Source organism: Protopterus annectens, chromosome 13.part0 (assembly GCF_019279795.1).
Source record: "Protopterus annectens isolate FY-2018-M chromosome 13.part0, PAN1.0, whole genome shotgun sequence".
Lineage (NCBI taxonomy): Eukaryota > Metazoa > Chordata > Ceratodontiformes > Protopteridae > Protopterus > Protopterus annectens.
In genome coordinates this window covers 1,305,677,720-1,305,698,929 of record NC_056747.1, presented here as the reverse complement: position 1 = coordinate 1,305,698,929, position 21,210 = coordinate 1,305,677,720, and the positions used below count along the sequence as shown (strand labels likewise).

Below are 21,210 nucleotides of genomic sequence, written 5' to 3'. Positions count from 1 at the left end.
CTGAGATGCAGCTAATTACATTGGAGAGAACTAGAGGATAAGGAAACAATAAGTCTGAGACGCAGCTAATTACATTGGAGAGAACTAGAGGATAAGGAAACAATAACTCTGAGACGCAGCTAATTACATTGGAAGGAACTAGAGGATAAGGAAACAATAACTCTGAGACGCAGCTAATCACATTGGAGAGAACTAGAGGATAAGGAAACAATAACTCTGAGATGCAGCTAATCACATTGGAGAGAACTAGAGGATAAGAAAACAATAACACTGAGATGCAGCTAATTACATTGGAGAGAACTAGAGGATAAGGAAACAATAACTCTGAGATGCAGCTAATCACATTGGAGAGAACTAGAGGATAAGGAAACAATAACTCTGAGACGCAGCTAATTACATTGCAGAGAAGAGTTTTCTTTTAAATGTATTTACCCTGAATAACCTTTATATGTTAAACTTGTTTCTTCTGACTGTATTTATTGTGTGGATTGAAATTGTGAAAGTACTTGATTCTAGTAGATTTTTGATTAGTGGACTAACTGACAAACTGATATTTTAACTGCTAAATCTTTCTGCCTGATCTGTCACTGGCAGTGAGTTACTATTGTTGTACTAGATATGCTGTCATTGTAGTGATACAGGATATGTTTTATGTTTTAGTTAGGAGGGCAGCTAGAAGATATGGTCTGAGAGAGGCAATGGAGAATGACGAGTGGACAGTATACTGGAGTGACTGCTCAGTGTCCCTTGAAAGGGTGATGCACATGAAACAGTACCAGGTAAGTCATGATCTTAAATTATCTTTTCCATCCATTTCAACCTATAAGACTAGTAGCCAGAGGCAGTGTTCAGCTTGGCATGCAAAACTTTGCCCTGCTATATTGCTTCCCCCAGTCCTATAATGTTCTGCACCTCTTGGATTGTTTGCCATGATCAGTGAAGCACCAGAGAGAAATGGTCCCAAGCTGTTTTATTTATCATGTTATTTGCTGACTTCCTGTCTGATTCCCACCTCTTTCAAAGAATTTCCTTATTATTTTATCTCATGAAAGTCAGATCTTTATCATTTTTAAGATATTTTGTTTGGTTTCTGTTTCACTCCATCCCTTCTAATGGCTATTTTTTTACCATGTTGTAGACTGTTTTGTAGTTGCTTTTTTGTTTTACTGTTTGACAGCTTGCTGGTCTTGTTTGAACTTATACTGTATTATTATAGATAGACAATCTAATTTCAGGAAATCTTCTCATTGCAATCATTAGATCCCAACCCAAGACAGACATACATTGTATTTTGTGTCTGATTATTATTTAGAGGATATGTGATATTTGTTTAATATTGAACAGAGAACACTCATGGGTAATTAATTCTCAAAGAGTTGCTTCAGAGGAAAAGCATATAAGAAAAGACAACAGAAGAGGTACCCAAGCTTCCATTTTTTTCTACTAGGATGTCCCCTGTCTCTGCTAGAAATCCTACATTGGATGAAGATTCTTGAGTTATAGATTTGAACAAACTTAAGTCACCCTCTGCTTCTGCTGCTAAACTAAAAGCAATCTGGTGTAGTTCAAGTTGAAATTTCAGTGATTTCTGGTTGCAAGTAGAAAAGAAAATGTAGCATGTTGTCTGTCCTTGAGCCGACACTCTCTAGATTATTGTCCTCCCTCTCTCATGTCAATCCATTGCATATTTATTTATTTATTTTACATTTGTTTACCAAGAGTGACCGACTGGACAACTGGTGTCCATTTTCAGCACCCCAGGGGCGAACACATATACTAATATTGTCATCTCTCAATGGGAGGAACAATTTGTTTATGGTATTTCAAATGCAGAGACAAAATAGCGCAACACAAACCAGGTACCTTTGCAAAAGACCAGATAGAATTCACAGATACAACTTAAAAACCAGCAAAGGCAAGGCTCCAGCTTCTTATTCCTGAAACAAACGTCAACAGCAACTCCAGGTTAACAGCTGATAACTGCTTTAATGAACGAATACAACACAAGCGCTTTCACAGAATGCTTCTTCAGATGTATGAAAAAACGTTATAGCCACACCTCCTTTATAGTATAAAGTTCATCATATGACAAGAAACTACAAATACTTTTAAACATATACTCACTTCATTAAACTAAAATAAAACATTAAATTAATGATATGTTTAAACATATATACATATAAATATAAATATTATATATATATATATATATATATATATATATATATATATATATATATATATATATATAGATATATATATAAAAGTGTATAAAGAATGTGTAAAATCTATCTATAATAACTCAGGTAATGTCCATTATCTACATAATGGTCTGTTTTTTAACACAGGTCGCATAGGAACATGGTCATTCAGGCCTGTCTGTCTGTTGTTAATATATTCCAATGTTTATTAATGATGGTAGTGTACATACTCACATCCCTAGAATAACTTAAACACATCTTTAGCTTATTAGTGTTAGTTGTTTTTTTATCTAAAGCATTCCTCAAGGGTTCCAAAAAATATGGTTTCACCCTCGTATCTCTTAATTTCCCAACCTCCAATGCATTTCTCTGTACCATATTGTACTCATACCCTCTTTCCAATAACTCAGAACTAACAACTTCCTTCTGTTTATCAAAATCCTCATTTCTGACATTAAGGCTAGAGGCTCTGAAAAACTGGTTTTGTGCAACATTCCTAAATATAAATTCCAGATGCATACTATCTTTTCTTAATAATTTATTAACATGCACTCTTTTCTATGCATCTTCATATTCATTTCTCCCTCACCACTTTTCTCTACTAACACATCTAAAAATGTACTGTTTTATCCAAGAAATTCAAAGTAAATTTAAGAAAGCCTGTGGAATTATTAATGTAATCCACAAACTCAGTCAACCGTTCTATTGACCCTTCCAGATCAGGAAAAGGTCATCTACAAACCTACAGTAAAACATAATATACCCTTTAAAAGGTCCATCTATCACATATTCCATCTCCCATTCTAACATTACAGCGTTCGTATAACTATTCGCGCATGATGTTCCCATCGCCACCCCATTGTGCTGCCAGAAGATTTGATTTCTGAACATGAAGATGTTTTCTAATGTGAGCCTTAACAGGGTTTGTAAAAGTAATGTATTTTTATCAGTGAAATTACCACCAACCTTCAACAACTTAGTGACACTGTTAATTCCGATGTCATTAGGAATTACCGGAAACAGTGGTATGACATCTAGTGTTACTAAAAAGAACCTATCTACCCTTTGTCCCTTGCTAGTACATTCATAAAAGTCTCTAACAAAATTCTTCGTGTCTTTCAGGATATGCACTGATGTATCAATCAGATTTCTGAGATTTTTCTCTAAAAATATTGATACAGACGCCGTACACCAATTTCTTCCTGCCACTATCAGTCTCATAGGGGGATTAATCTTATATTTGTGTAACTTAGGAAGACCTTGTTGGCCTTGTTGTTTTCTCATTGGCAAAAGACCTATTTAAATTAAAAAGGGTGCAATATGAAAAATTCCATCTGCACGTTTGTCGTACTGAAAATATAATACCTAGAGGCCTCAGGGTATTAAAAATGCCAGCCCAGACTGAATGTGATCCCCTCTTGTTAAGTGACTGGCAGCAATTAAATATTAATATTTGAATTTGTTAATTGCTGCAGCAACAAGGGAAGAGGCTTCGGTTTTAGATATAATTAAGAAGAAATATTTAGACTTGTGTATAAAATACGACTCTGATGTTATCACGAAACCTATTTCTGACACCATGGATAATGTGGCAGTTTACACAAGAAAATTAATGCAGACTAAGTTAAAAAAAACTTCAGCGAGACCGAAAGGACTTTGCTCAAGGGAATGTCTTTATGTGGCCTAGAGACTTTCAAAACAATGTCCAAAATGTTTCTCGGCCTCGTGATTTAGAACCTGAGGTCTTGATTAACCAGGAAGTTCATGCAGAGACAGTAATCAATTCAGATGTTTCAACTACGCAACCAGAGTGAGAGGGGTGGAGACTGATTACGGAGAATGGAGGTACAAACACACAGATGATGACAGCACTGGGAGCCAGACGCAAAACTTTCATTACAACTGCAGAAATACACTGTGAAGCAGAAAGAGAATCCCTTGCATTGAAGCATGATGGAGTTACCATATACTCTTCTTTTTTGAAACCCATTGGCCCATTGAACTTACTTTCCCTCTCCCAATCAGGGAGAAATCTATAAGCAGAGGTGGACGGAGTCAGCAGAGAGGGCAACAGAGAGGCAGAAGCATGACAAGAAACAAAAGGAAATGCGAAGAAAAGATGGTAAGTCCACAAACCATCAAAAAAGCATTCATGAATGTAAAACATTAGTAGCGAACTTGTCGCCTTATAATTTATCACAGTATGAACTGAATGTCTTAGAAAAGGGGCTTTCTTTCATATCAACAACTGATATGGACATCTCTGATATTGTTTTCAACATTAAAATGTTTACTCGCAACCTCATGTTAAAAATAATGTTTAATAACAGCAATGAAAGTGTAGAATTTTGTTTTAAGAAACCGAGCGCATTCATACCTAAACAGAATTCACTGATTAATGCATTTGAACAAATGTGTTTGAAATATGTTTATAACGTGTATTATCAACAGAAAATGCATAGAAATAGATATAAATGGCACAATTTGAGTAAATTTGAGTTTAAAGCCCTATTAAATTTACAGAATAATCCTTCCATCATGATATGACCAGCTGACAAGGGAGTGAAAATTGTTGTCATGAATAGAAAGGATTATGATAAAATAATGTTTGAATTATTAAATGATTCTAGTTTTTATCAATTGATTTCACCTGCACAAGTTAATGAAATAATTGAAAGGGTATAGAATGAACTTAAAAATTTAGAGAAAATGAGTTTTATAGATGAAGGCCTTTTAAGGTACTTTTTAGTATATAATCCTGTTATCCCGAGCATTCAAGGTCTCCCTAGGTTACACAAATCTAAGATTAACCGCCCTATGAGACTGATAGTGGCAGGAAGAAATTGGTGTATGGAGTCTGTATCGATATTTTTAGAGAAAAATCTCAGGAATCTGATTGATAAATCAGTGCATATCCTGAAAGACACCAAGAATTTTATTAGAGACTTTTATGAATGTACTAGCAAGGGACAAAGGGTAGATAGGTTCTTTGTAGTAACACTAGATGTCATATCACTGTTTATGGTAATTCCTAATGACATCGGAATTAATAGTGTCACTAAGTTGTTGAAGGTTAGTGGTGATTTCACTGATGAATAGACATTACTTTTACAAACCCTGTTAAGGATCACACATTAGAAAACAACATCTTCATGTTCAAAAATCAAATCTTCTGGCAGCACAATGGGGTGGCAATGGGAACATCGTGCGAGAATAGTTATGCAAACGCTGTAATGTTAGAATGGGAGATGGAATATGTGATAGATGGACCTTTTAAAGGGTATATTATCTTTTACTGTAGGTTTGTAGATGACCTCTTCCTGATTTGGAAGGGTCAATAGAACGGTTGACTGAGTTTGTGGATTACATTGATAATTCCACAGGCTTTCTTAAATTTACTTTGAATTTCTCGGATAAAACAGTGAATTTTTAGATGTGTTAGTAGAGAAAAGTGGTGAGGGTGAAATGAATACGAAGATGCATAGAAAAGAGTGCATGTTAATAAATTATTAAGAAAAGATAGTATGCATCTGGAATTTATATTTAGGAATGTTGCACAAAACCAGTTTTTCAGAGCCTCTAGCCTTAATGTCAGAAATGAGGATTTTGATAAACAGAAGGAAGTTGTTAGTTCTGAGTTATTGGAAAGAGGGTATGAGTACAATATGGTACAGAGAAATGCATTGGAGGTTGGGAAATTAAGAGATACGAGGGCAAACCATATTTTTCGGAACCCTTGAGGAATGCTTTAGATAAAAAAACAACTAACACTAATAAATTAAAGATGTGTTTAAGTTATTCTAGGGATGTATTTACACTAACATCATTAATAAACATTGGAATATATTAACAACAGATAGGCAGGTGAGTAAGTTTTTAGATCCACAACCTCAGTTCACTTTTAAAAATAAAAAAGTCTAAGAAGAAAACTCTGTACATCAAGAGAAAAAGAACAATTAAGAGATCAAATAGGGACTAGACCATGTAAAAATGTCAGTTTTGTGGTTACATAACGGAAGATACAAAGTTTAGACACCCTGATTCAGGAGAAATCTTTGATTTAAGAACCAATGCATCTTGTAATACTTCCCACATGATTCATCTTTCTACATGTCAGGTCTGCAGCAAGTTCTACGTTGGGAAAACTGATAGACTACTCAGAGATAGAATCAGAGAGCATGTATACCACATTAAGAAAAGAAGTAATTTTAATGGTTTAGCCAAGCGTATTACAGATACCAGTGACAAGCATGGATTTAGGTTCATGGTCATAGGGAGATGTTATGAAAGTAAAAGAGGAGGTGATATTAGATCTTGAACTGAGGAAATGGAGGCAAACTGGATAGTTAGATTGAGAGCCAATGTAGGACATGGCCTGAATGACCATTTTCCTATGCGACCTGTGTTAATAAACAGACCATTACGTAGATAATGGACATTACCTGAGTTATTATAGATGAATTTTACACATTCTTTATACACTTTTATATATATTTTTTTTATATTTATATTTATATGTATATATGTTTAAACATATCATTAATTTAATGTTTTATTTTAGTTTAATGAAGTGAGTATATGTTTAACAGTATTTGTAGTTTCTTGTCATGTGATGAACTTTATACTATAAAGGAGGTGTGGCTATAACGTTTTTTCATACACCTGAAGAAGCATTCTGTAAAAGCGCTTGTGTTGTATTCGTTCATTAAAGCAGTTATCAACTGTTAACCTGGAGTTGCTGTTGACGTTTGTTTCAGGAATAAGAAGCTGGAGCCTTGCCTTTGCTGGTTTTTAAGTTTTATCTGTGGTATTTTAAATGCTTTATGTGATATGGTGCTGTTTTTTAAATGTTTTGTTGATGTATTTCTTTCATGGTCTGGGAGTGATGATGAATTGCACATGCTTGTAGATTATTTAAATACCACTACTGATTTTTTGAAATTCACAGTCCAATTTTCTAGTGAAAGTATTAATTATTTAGCTGTATGCCTAAGTGTAATAATAGCATTGCCACTTCCATCCATAGGAAAGAGGTGCACTGTAACTGCTATGTTCACAGGAAAATTATGCATGTAACACATACTTTTAAAACTGTAGTTAAGGTACAAATGTTGAGAGCTAGCCAGTTAAATATGGAAGATGAGAATTTTCAGCTTGAGTTGAATAGAATGACCGCAGAGTTCAAACAATGTGGGTACACTGATAATGCTGTTACAACAAACAGCATGTGAAGTCACAACTGAAAGACAAAATAAGGCGAAACCCCACTTTTCTGAACCTTATACAAGGTTTGATGAAAATGATATTCGAACTGTAAATAAACATATGTGATATGTCATTACATATAATAGTAGATCGAATGGTATCAAAAACATTCTTGTGAGTAATCGGAGAATTTTGAGAATTATGCCTGAAATACTTAAAATAGTAGGGGATGTCCTGTCCTGCTCATATCAAACATGTTCTAATCTTAAATGGAGATTGTATTACAAAGATTTTAAATGTAACAAACAGGAAATAAGCAAAAAAAAACATGGTACCTTCCCCTGTTATAATTGTAAATGCTGCAATGATATTATTACTAATAGTGAATTTATACATCCAAATACAGGTAAAAAATATATTTTTAAGTGTTTTACTACCTGTAATACTACAGCCATAGTATATATGGCATGCTGTAAGGTATGTCAAGTATTTTATATAGGGAGATTAATAATTTTTGCACTTTTGTTATGTATACAGATATATATATATATATATATATATATATATATATATATATATATATATATATATGGTTTTATGTATTATTTAATTTGTTTTATTTTATTTTTTTGAACTGTGTCAGGTACTATGTCTAGACTGTGTCATGTGACCTAATTAAGGTTTTTAAACTAGATATTCAAATTAATGGCTTGATCTGTGTATTACGCACTGATGAAAGGTTGATCCCAAAAGCTTTGTGATTTTGTATTGGAATAAAGTGCTTGTTTTGCCTATCGCTACGTTTCCAGCTTTTGGATTTTTGTTGCAGTTTTGGACTTGATTTTTCGTACCTGTTTCACCTACGAATTTTTCCTGTATTTTGTGTTTTGCATGGTATATTATTGAGCAGGAAAGAATACATTCCTTACCCTGTGATATGAGGAAATTAGGGATTGGAAATGGTCTATTTTATTTCATCACCGATGGATAGCTATACATGTTTATGTTTGCTCAATGCCTTAGTGGGCTGGCTGCATTCTAATGTCACACAAGGGGTCCCACAGTTGATTTTATTTTATTTGCCATTGGTACAAGACGTGCTGCAACCTTTTTCCCTTTAACAGCACAAAATGCAGGAGCTATTTTTTCCTCATACCTGCACTGGGACAGAAGCCCAGGTATGCTATAGTACAGAAAGGGCCCCCAGGAGTACTTTATATACTTTTGCACCATTTTTCATGATTCCAAAGTTTATATCACAACCTAAATAGAGGAAAGCAAGAGGTGTGATTATTGCCTTTTATAGGCTCCTGAAATGTCATTACCTGCGCTGTATCCTTATCTGCCGGAGAGCTCTCTCCACCTGAAATCATTCATGACCCTTCTCACTCTCCCTTCTGGCAGGCCTCACCTTGATTCTGTATCTCTGCCTAGTTGCATGGCTACTCCAATTCCCATAATGACCAGAAACCCTACTTACACATCTAGTGTGGTTCAAATCTCGGTTTCTGCCCAGAGACCTTATATTAGAATAACTTATAGAAACAAAGGGATGAAGTTCTCCCTTTTTGCAACTTCTAAGGTGACGGCCCCTTTACAGCTCATGCTTTTGCTGTTCTTGTTATTTGTCTCAAATATTTGATTGCCTCCTAAGCTGCTCCTCTTTAAAGGTACGGTTAGCCACTGTATCACATCTTCATCAGGAATTAAACCATTCACCTTAGCATCTCTAAAAGTATGTAAACGTTTCTCCTAAGACTTCTTCCTGTTTATACCTTCAATTGAAGCATCTCTTCTGCCATAGAACTATAATTAAGCTGGAAAAATTAAACTGCCTCCCTTTAAGCCAACTTCTAAAATGTAGCTAGGTAGCTGTTACTTCACCTAACTGGGATTTGGAACATCACGCTTTAAGCTTGAAAATATTCTATCTTATCTTCAGTAAAGAAAATGTATAGCTGCAGACTAACCATTCATTTATGCTTAAATTAGCCAGGAAAATAAACCTAAACCAGTCTGTCAGTATACCAGTGTTCTTTCCTAAATATGCCAGCAAAGGAGAATATTTGATATAATGATTAGATGTATATAGACACTTACATTTTATTTGGACAGAACAAAACAGTTCAGAAAAGATAATCATCTTTTTCATTTTTCTGCAAAGAACAGATTGGGCCAAAATGTTTTGAAGGCTACATTGTCTAGATGACTTTTGGATTGTATTATTTTCCATTATCAAAAAAAGGGAAACAGCTGCAGACTAAAGAAAAGGAACACTCCATTAGAGCAGTGGCTACCTCATAAGCATCCTTTAAAATGCCTAGCTAAGTGATGTCTGCGGTCCCAAAACATGGCCTTCTCTGCATTTTTCCTAGGAAGTGTGAGCTGGACGTGATCTCAAGGTATAGATCAACCTTTGAAGCTACTGTTGTCAAGAGTGTTGTGTCATGTTGCCATCCAAGATTTTTAGCTTGGGGCTCAATCCTATGGGATTAAGTGGACAAACTGGATTGATTGTGTGAGATATGAAAGTTATAATGATTAGTCTTCATCATCCATGGTCCGTCCAGTGACATAAATGGACAAAGCCCTGGGTGTGGCCCACCCAGTGACATAAATGGATAAAGCCCTGCTGTGGCCAGTCCAGTGACATAAATGGATAAAGCTCTGGCTGTGATCTGTCTAGTGACAGAAACAGATAAAACACTGACTGTGGCCAGTCCAGTGACATAAATGGATAAAGCACTGACTGTGGTTAGTCAAGTGACATAAAGGGATAAAGCTCTGGCTGTGGCCAGTCCAGTGATATAAATAGATAAAGCTCTGGCTGTGGTTAGTCAAGTGACATAAATGGATAAAGCCCTGGCTGTGGCCAGTCCAGTGACATAAAAGTATAAAGCACTGACTGTGGCTAGTCGAGTGACATAAATGGATAAAACCCTGGCTGTGACCAGTCCAGTGACATAAAAGGATAAAGCACTGACTGTGGTTAGTTGAGTGCCATAAATGGATAAAGCCCTGGCTGTGGCCAGCCCAGTAACATAAAAGGATAAAGCACTGACTGTGGCTAGTCGAGTGACATAAATGGATAAAGCCCTGGCTGTGGCCAGCCCAGTGACATACTGTATATGGATAAAGCTCTGGCTGTAATCAGTCTAGTGACAGAAACAAATAAAACACTGACTGGGGCCAGTCCAGTGACATAAATGGATAAAGTTGTGACTGTGGCCCATCCAGTGACATAAATGGATAAAGCTGTGACTGTGGCCCGTCCAGTGACATAAATGGATAAAGCCCTAGTTGTAGTTATTCCAGTGACATAAAGGGATAACGTTCTGACTGTGGCCAGCCCAGTGACATATATGGATAAAGCTCTGGGTGTGGTCAGTCTAGTCACATAAGCAGATAAAGCACTGACTGTAGCTAATCTAGTGACATAAAGGGATCAGTCCAGTGACATACAAGGATAAAGCACTGACTGTGGTTAGTCCATGACATAAAAGAATAAAGCCATGGCTGTGGCCATTCCAGTGACATAAAGGAATAAAGCACTGACTGTGGCCAGTTCAGTGACATAAAGCTCTGGCTATGGCCACTCTAGTGACATAAAGGGATAAAGCCATGGCTGTGGTCAGTCCAGTGACATAAAGGGATAAAGCCATGCCTATTGCCAGTCCAGTGACATAAAGGGATAAAGCCCTGACTGTGACCAGTGGAGTAACATAAAGAGATAAATGACTGTGTGACCTGTACAGATGCACAAGGGGATAAAGCCCTGGCTATGGACAGTCCAGTGAAACAAAGGGATAAAGCCCTGAGTGTATCACAGGCAATCCAAGTTTAGTTAGTGGCTTGGGCAGTTCAGAGTGCTGGCAGGGAAAATAGCTTATGGCCATCATGGGAGTGTGGATCCTGCCAGGCTATGTCTACTGCTCTGGCATCATGGGATGGAGGTCTGACAGACACTGCACTGACAGAAGGGACTAGTATAGGGATGGGTGTGTTCTGTCATCTACTGCTCTGGCATCATGGGGTGGAGGTCTGACAGACACTGCACTGACAGAAGGGACTAGTATAGGGATGGGTGTGTTCTGTTGTCTACTGCTCTGGCATCATGGGATGGAGGTCTGACAGACACTGCACTGACAGAAGGGACTAGTATAGGGATGGGTGTGTTCTGTCATCTACTGCTCTGGCATCATGGGATGAAGGTCTGACAGACACTGCACTGACAGAAGAGACTAGTATAGGGATGGGTGTGTTCTGTCATCTACCGCTCTGGTATCATGGGATGGAGGTCTGACAGACACTGCACTGACAGAAGGGTCTAGTATAGGGATGGGTGTGTTCATTATCTGCTCAAGCCAGTGACAGTCGCTCTTGTTGATATGAGAGGGAGTGTGAACATGCATGGATAAGGTGAGAGCAAGGGCAATCCATGCGGTGATGCAGGTGTGGAGGGGTTAGGGCCATAATACAAATACTTTGATAAGTTGCAATGCTGGTAAGAACACAAGAACTTCTGATGGGTCTTACCCTGTAAGATCTGAGGATGATCTGCACTGCCAGGGAACAAATGGGTCTGTGTGCTACTGAAGAGGTTTAATAGTCCTTCACCCCTATCCTTACGTATTGTGGCCTGGAGGGACATAACCTGTAACATACAAGTTTTGTTATGCTTATTATGACTGTGTGTGCACGTGTTCTTTGTTTTTGGACATCTGAAGATGAGAGGAAACCTAGAGCATTATGGGAATGGTGATGGAATTAGACTTTTGGAAAGTTTCAGATGACAAGCTGATGATTGCTTGAAGCTGAAGTGAATGGACATGAATCATGAAGATTTATCATTATGCCAAATGCATACCTTTCATTTATTTGTAAAGAGCACGTTCTCTTGGTACACTGTAACAGGGAGAGCTAATGATGGCATCATCAGAAAAAGTGAGGCTAATGTTATCATGAGTTAACCATCATAGTACACTGGGGTAGCCACAGCTGGTTACAGTATCATCAGGAAAGTGGAAGGGATATTATATACATTTTCAGTGTTTATTTCTGCATTTGACTGTGTTAACTCTGAATTTGAAAGAAGTTACAATTCATAATTTAAAGTAGTTTTACAGTTTGTGCTGCATTTGAAATGTTTTTTAATTTGCTGTGATTTGCTATTTAAATCAGCTTTTAATGTTTTTGTCATTTTTCTAAAGTTTTGCAGCTACTACTTGAAATCATTTAACAGTTTTCACTGCTTTTTAAGTGTTTTATGTGTCGTTAAATGAATTAATTAGTATTTATTTGCTGTGTTTTAGTCACTTTTCAGAGTTGCAGCAAACAAGCATAGTTTTCCAGATTTATGAGTCATCTATAGTTTCTAGTGGTTATTCTAGTGGCAGAAGGGTAATTGCTGCAGTTTTGGGAAGATGAACACTACTGGTTAGAGCTTTAGTGGGTTTTCACTGGCTCTTCATTTTCCTGTGTATTTTATATTGTACTGAGCTGTGCTTTGAGAAGTGGGGTTGAAACATGCACTCTATAGATGCAGGCACTTTCAGTTGTAACTTTTCCCAGTATAACCAACTCATCCAAATCCAACCAGTAAATACCCAAGACAGTAAAGGTTTCCTTGTAGGAGACCCTAGTGGTGCTGCATTTTGCAACATTGTGACATATAAGTTCATCACTACTGTTATGTAAGGTTGCTGGGTTCTGCTTCTCACAGATGCATTTAAACCAAAGTTACATATTTACCTAATTAGGCATTCATATGTAACTATATTACCCATATGTAGCTTATCAGTGGGAGTGGTAAGCACTAGGTAACCTATCTACCACATAAGGAGTGGTTCTGGCCCAAAAAATGTAGTTACTGGCCATTTGGGCAGTTTTTCCATCTCTCTCAACTTTCTGATTTAAAAGCCCACATTTGCACTTGTTTCCCCCTTTCTTGTAACTAGTTTAGTCCAGATACAGATTCTTAGTTTTAGCACTTGAATTTGCTTATTCATGATCAGCACTTGTTCAGAACTTGTAAGCACTAAATAACCTACTAATTACTACAGCACTCAACCTTCCTCATTACCTAGAAGAAAACGGTTTTGGTACTTACTTTCCTCACTTGCTTAGAGAAACACAGCTCTTGTACTCACTTTCCTCACTTATCTAGAGGAAAATATTTTTTTATTCAGGCATGTCCAAGGGTCAGCTCCCAGTGTTCTCTCCTGTCTATCTGATGAATCTGGGCATCTTGGGGCAATGTAGAAATTGCCTCATGTACACAGACAACCCTTTCCACCTACCACCCAACACTACAACCTGTGAGAGATGCACTTATCTAGCCAAACTGGAGGTAAAGCTCTCTCCTATCAAGACTGAACTTGACAGTCAAGAGGAGAAGGTAAACACTTGCACCACACCACACTCATCACATCAGGCAGGCAAAAAAAAATGGAGAACATTGATATCTGTGCAGTGACTAAGATCTGGTTCAAGGCTCCAGAGAGCACCCCTGCAGTCTCACTAAATCTACACCACCAAAATCCACACATAGAAAAATGTAAAAACATTTGCAGAGGCTCTCAATAATAATCTGCTCAAGCAACAGAGACCTCCAAAGCAGAAATGCAAGCAACCTCCACCCCCCAACACAACCCAAATGACACATAGCCCACAGACTCAGTGTGCCACTCAACCACAGCCAATAAGGCAAAACAACGTACCCAACACACTAGTCATAGGTGACTCTTTAGTCAGGCACACTGATGTCCCACTCACCAAGCTAAACAAGGAGAAGGTTACTGTCAGCTGCCTGTTGGGTGCCAGGATCCGCCACATAACTCACGCACTCAGGTCACTCCAAAACAAGTACAAATATGACTCTGTCATTGTCCATGTTGGTGTGAACAACCTGAGATGTACCTCCCTGGACTACATAAAAAGAAACATGGAAGAGCTCTCTGATCTTGTAGCCCAGGCAGGTATGACCCTAGCCCGAAGTACCATTCTGCCATCACCCAGAATGATGCCGCAGTACAGGGACTAAATGATTGACTTCAACAATTGGCTAAGCTTCTGGTGCCATTCTAAAGGGATCCAGTATCTGTCTGCCTGGGATGACATGGTCGACAGACCACGATGCTTTGCCAGAGATGGCCTGCACCTGTCACCCCTGGGATTCCGGATACTGGCTAAAGTTCTTGCCGCCCCTATAGTGCCTTTTTAGGCAAGGTTCAAATGAAAAATTCACCACTGTAACAGGAACAGGCAAACAAAAACTGTGGGTGATGCTACTCAATGCTAGAAGTCTAAATCTCAAAATGCACTCACTCGAGGCACTCCTTAAAATGGAGAACATTGATATCTGTGCAGTGACTAAGATCTGGTTCAAGGCTCCAGAGAGCACCCCTGCACTACCAGGCTATAACTCATCCACACTTTTTGGCCATGTAACCTGGACCGGAACACCAAAGGCGGAGGTGTGTCCATATTCATTAAGGATATCCACACCTTCAGGCTAGTTGCTCAGCATAATGCAGCCGAGGTTATCCAAGTGCAACTAACTCTGGGCAAAACTGAAATCCAAATTGTAGCTTGCTACAGATCACCCACCATGCCCCAGGATTCCCACTCCTCTTTTCTTGATGTACTGGAAAATATTAGGGTCCAACCAAACACCCTAATAATGGGCAATTTCAACTACCCCACCATTAACTGGGAAAACTACTCATGTACCAACTCCTTCACTCAAAGCTTTCTGGAATTCATAAACTCCAATGCCCTGGATCAACATATCCACACCCCCCACCAGGGGCAACAATATCCTAGATCTAGTCATTACCAACATGAGTGACCGGTGTTCAACACCTGAAGTCAACGCCTCATTGGTCCGATCTGACCATAAGCTAATTACCCTAGATATCCACATCCTGCCCCACCCCCATTAAGGAAACCATGGTAAAAAATTTCTCCAAAGCCAACTTCATGCTTTTTAAGACAGAATTGGTGAACTTCATGACACCCATGCAGATGATACAGTTATACTACTGAATCCTACACAATTGCACTTTATAAGCACTTATGTGAGTGCATGTATCGTGCTATCCCAAACAGAACCAAGACGCTATCCTCCAAAAAAAAAAAGGAAGCCAATCTGGTGGTCCCCTGCCATAAACAAACTGTACAACAGAAGGAAGAAACTGTTGCAAAAGAGAGTAAATTCCCATGAGTGGAGGAGCTCCCTGGTCAGCCTCAGTAAAAAGCTGCGATCCCTGATAAAATCCTCCAAAGCTAGTTATGAAAACAAAATTGCCACTGATTGTAAAGACTACCACAAAGCATTCTATAGCTATATCAAGAATCTCAATGGCAACACTCAGATCTGCTCTGAGTTACATCACAATGGCACTAAATATACAGACCCAACTGATATTGCCAACATCCTGGCAGATAGGTTCAGTGCTAACTTTACCCTCCTCTCACCCCCTAAAGAGCCCATCTCTATACCGGAAGAATGCAAAGTTCCTGTAATCACGGCTGCACAGGTAAAAACCACACTCTCCAAAGCCAAGAACACAGCATCCATGGGACCAGACAACATCCCAGGCTGCGTTCTACATGAACTACAGAATGAACTGGCACCCCACCCAAGTACCATGTTCAGTCATTGCCTCACCTCAGGCTTTGTGCCTGCTGAATGGCACACAGCAATGGTTATCCCACTCCACAAGGGGGGGAGCCACCACGGACCCCCGGGAACTACCACCCAATTAGCCTGATGAGCCTGGTCTGCAAGGCCATGGAACGTATCATCATGGAACTTATAAACAAAGACATTGGTAATCTCCAAATTCTGGACCTCACCCAGTTCGGATTTGTAAAAGGCAGATCATGTCTCCTAAACCTGATAGACTTCTTTGAAGCAGTCACCAAAGCCGTAGACAAGGGTAAGGTGGTTCGCACAGCCTATCTAGATCTTGCCAAGGCTTTCAACACCATCCCCCACTCTGGAATTATAGATAAACTCACTAAACTAGGTATAAATCCCTATGGCTGGGTTTCCAACTGGCTCACTGACAGAACCCACACTGTGAAAGTAGCAGACTCCAAATCCGACTTCAGACCAATGACAAATAAAGTACCACAGGGTTCAGTCCTGGGTCCTCTTCTGTTTGGTATCTACTTCTCTGAAGTACAGGCTAACACAGAAGGTCTTTGGCTAACGAAGTTCACAGATGACTGCAAACTAGGAGCCATAATCAAAACTCCTAACGATGTGGACATCCTACAAAAGGGCCTCACTGAGACAGATGCCTGGTGTCAAAGCCATGGCCTCAAGCTCAATGCCAAAAAGTGCATTGTCATCCCCTTTGGTAAAAACTCTGTACCCATGAACTGCAACATAGGTGGACACCGAAAGTGTGACAAGAGACCTTGGGACACAGGTGGATAGTAATCTCTCCTTTGATAATCACATTGCCACAGTAGTCAGGAAATCCTTCTACTTGGCACACCTCATCACAAAAGGTTTCTCATCCAGATAAAAAAGAGGTAATTGTTCCCCTCTACTCATCACTCATTAGACCCATTATAGAGTACAACGCCCTTTTGGTATGTACCTCACAAGACATCTACAACAACTGGAAAGGCTGCAGAAATACCTCACAAAGAGGATTACCAGCCTCAAACAGATGCCCTATGCAGACCGTCTCAAAATACTCCAGCTTTACTCTGCTGCATATCGCCTACTCAGAGGCAATCTCTGCCTAACATACAAAGCTATGTCAAATCCAGAGCTGTTGGACATGCTCCACTTAAAGAAATCCCAGTCCCTCTGAGCTACATGCTCTAGGGACCTAAACCTTGTCAGCACAATAAACAGAACATGCTGGAGGGATAGATTCCTGTCCCAGAGACTTCCCATACTCTGGAATAAACTACCTATCTATATCAAACAAAGCTCCTCATTAGCACTCTTCAAGAAAAATCTTGATGACTGGATGGGAAATAGGAAATTCACCCCGGGGATCACCTCTGTGGCTCTGCTCGACAGTGGCACAGGAAAATAATTTTCTTGGGTGGCAAAAGCCAGGGTACCTTTTTGGGTGGGCTTGTATAGGCCCCAGGGCCGATAGCCTAGTACCTACCTATGAACCTATGAATCCACCACTAAACTGATAACTAGCTCAATAAACCAACTCTCTCTACATCCAAGTAAGTTTTACTTGTTAATGGGCAAAATGTCTACTTTCTGATGCCAAACTCATATCATTAAATATCCTGAAGCAGTGTAGAAATCACCTTATGCTCATAAATAATGAACTCTTACTAAACACAGATAATTCTGTTTGTGACAGGTGCAAATGTTTAACAGATATGGTGGCCTCAGTCTCACAAATAAAGCACTCACACATAATGTCATATCATATGCTGACACTGTAAAGAAATCCTTACCTAAGTCTACTAGACACATAAGGATTAAGTCAAAATCAAAATTAAACATTGGATCACATAGTATTTCAGTTTTAACAGTCACTTTGAGACAAAGGGCCTCAATTCCAGTACACCAGACCACTGCACAGACAAGAATAACAATGTTTTAATGATTGCAGACTCCATCACGAGACACAGATTTTCCTATTACTAGGCTGGTCAAAGAGAAGGTGATGGTGAGCTGTCTTTCAAGTGCCAAGATCTCAGATGTCTCAATGGCCCTTAGAATTCTTACACCATACAAATATGACTACAGTAGCATTATTGTATATGTGAGGGTAAATGATTTGGGACAAAAAATCTGCAGGAGATGCACAGAGACATATACAAGCTGTCTCTGCATCCTCTCTAATCTATGAATGATGACTAGATACAAAGAAAAGAAGACTGACTTCAATAATTGCCTAAATAGCTGGTGTCATTCTAGGGGGAGCCAGCATTTGTCAGCATTAAATGAGATGTTTGATAGTCCTAGTTCCTTTGCGAAGGATGGTCTGCATCTGTCATTCAAAGTCTTCTGTATACCGGCTAAAGCACTTAAAATCACCTTGCTGTCCCTATAGTGACTTTTCAATTAATGCAATTTCTAGATTGCAAATGCATCAAAATCAAAACATGCTCAAATTAAAATGTCTGTGATCAATGCCAATGGACTCTGATCAATGTCAAAATCAAAACAAAACACGCTCAAATTAAAATGGCTCTGATCAATGCCAAAATAAAAACCTGCTCAAATTAAAATGGCTCTGATCAGTGCCATCAGTTTAAATAACAAGTTGTCTAACCTTGAGGCACTCCTGCATTCAGAAGGGATCCATACATATGTAGTCACTGAGAAATAGTTTAAATGACCAGAAAGCATTCTCTCCATATCTGGGTTTGACACCTACCATGCCCTCAGTCCAAATAACAGCTATGGTAGTATGTCCATATTTGTCTGAGATTGTATCATCTCAAGACAGACTCCCGGAAACCCCCACATGGAACTGCTTGAACTCCAAATCACATTAAACAAAATTAACTATTAGTTTATTGCTTCCTACAGGACACCATCCATGTCAAGTTCTTGAGCATCATGAATGAGCTCCCCATAAATAAGACCTCCATTCTGAGAAACTTTTAACTACCCATTAGTTGACTGGAGTACCTACACCTCCAACACAGGATATGCGCAGAGGATGTTAGGTTTAATATATAAAAACTCAATGGCTCAGATTGTTAGTAGCCCAACTGCAGGGCAAAATACTCTTGACATGTTACTTATAAATGTAGTGCCATCATGTACAACTCCACCGATAACTCCCTGTCCGATTAAGTCTTATCATAAACTAGTAATGCTCTCCCTCAAACTATCTAAATCTCCCAAAACAAGTATATCAAAAAGCAAAGGCTGGAATTCACTTATCAACATTAACCAAAACATCACTTTAGCAGATAGAATCACAAACACGTTTTGTACCCACATAAATAAATGTATAGAACTAGCAGTCCCATCTAAATCCAAATACAATGCAAAATTTAAAAGCAAACCATCCTGGTGGTCTACCAACATAAATAAAGTATATAATAAAAGTAAAAAAAAACTCTTTAGTGTATGCAGTGGATCTAAATCCCACCCCCAGTAAAAGAAAATGTTAGGAATTCTATTAATAATGAAATATATATATATATATATATATATATATATATATATATATATATATATATATATATATATATATATATCAGATCTACAGCATCAGCCTAGGAACTTAGGTTTACATCTGAAGCCAAGAGAAATTACAAATCCATCTTTAGTTATGTTAGACAAACCATATACAGAACTCATACTAAATAACAAAACCTATTGTGACACATTGGAGAATGTGAATACTGCATATATTGACCTGGTTAAGGCATTTGATATAATACCCCACTCAGGCATTGTTGACAAGCTCTCTGAGCTATGCGTAAATCCTTACATAACTCCCTGGATTGCTGGTTGGCTCATAGACAGAACCCAGGAATGGTGAGACCACCCACCAAGAAACCGGTCACCAGCGGAGAACTCGTGGGCTCCATACTGGGCCTGCTTATGTTTGGCATCTACATCTAGGAAGTCAAGGCTAATGTTCAAGGCCTCTGGCTCACAGACTCCCAAAAAGACACCACCGTCTTTCAAGTGGGTTTAACACAGACAAATGACTGGTGCTAAAGCCATGACTTAAAACTCACTGAGAAAAAATGCATTATAATGCCCTTTGGGAAAGCTTCAGTCCAAGTTAATTATGATAAAATGCTCATATGAGTTGACCAAGTAGTACAGGATCTGAAAACATGTAAACAGCAATCTGGCCTTTGACCAACACATAACTAAGATGATAAGAAAATCTTTCTTTGTCTCCCAATTTATACCCAAGGCATGGCATCCAGGTTCAAGGAGTTATAGTACCTCTCTAAGTGGCCCTTAACAGACCTATCTTTGAATACATACAATGCCCCTTTTGGCATGTATCTAACCAGACACTTGGAACAGATAGAACTCCCACAAAGGTTTCTCACCAAGAGAATTCATGGCATGAATACCCTGTCTTGCACTGATTGCCTACAGGCTCTGTCGCTATATTCAGTCTCCTACTAGCTGCTGAGAGGGGATCTTTGCCTGGCATACAGGGTTCCTCACACCCTGCTGGATATGTTGCACATGTGCAAAACAAACAGCACCAGAAACACTAGATCCAGGGATCTGAACTTTGCTTGTGACATAAACAGAACATTCTGGAGAGACAGATATGTGTCCCAAAGGATCGTCACACTGTAGAATGGACTCCTTATCCCTGTAAAACAGAGTTCAAATGAAACCTTGATGACTGGATGGGGAATCATAAATTTACCCTGTTCTGGTCCTCATAACCCTTATGGAGAGAGGTCACCAAAGTATTATCCTATCTAACATCCCCTACAAATCCTTAGTTACCTCCCTACTAACAGGTCCCCCCATATAGATGCCCATGATATTCAGGACCCAAATGATTTAGGGTGCATGACTTGACTTTGTAAGGGCCCTAATGGTCATTAGCCTAGTAACAACCTATGAAAAATATAATAACAAATAAATTTAGTGCAAACTTCACTCCTGAGATGAAAATACAAAGCCTTATGATCCTGTATCTCTCAAATCCCTTATCAGGAAAGAACATGCACTGAAAGTGCTTTCCAGAACTAAGAACACTTCTTCCATTGGATCAGATAATATTCTGGGGTGTTTGTCAGATAGTACTAAACATGCCCTGATGGCACCTCTCCATAAGCTGTTTAACCTGAGCCTGGCTGCAGA

The 21,210-nt window shown here is 38.7% G+C and overlaps 1 protein-coding gene across 1 annotated transcript in view; it reads left to right on the top strand.

Annotated features, from left to right (window-relative positions):
• Window positions 1-644: 644 nt before the first annotated feature.
• Window positions 645-21,210, top strand: part of TTLL6 (tubulin tyrosine ligase like 6) — a 1,150,444-nt gene continuing 1,129,878 nt past the window's right edge. Inside the window, exon 1 of the mRNA XM_044055332.1 lies at window positions 645-779. Within this exon, the coding sequence (XP_043911267.1) occupies window positions 645-779 (135 nt within the window). The remainder of the gene's footprint in view (window positions 780-21,210) is intronic.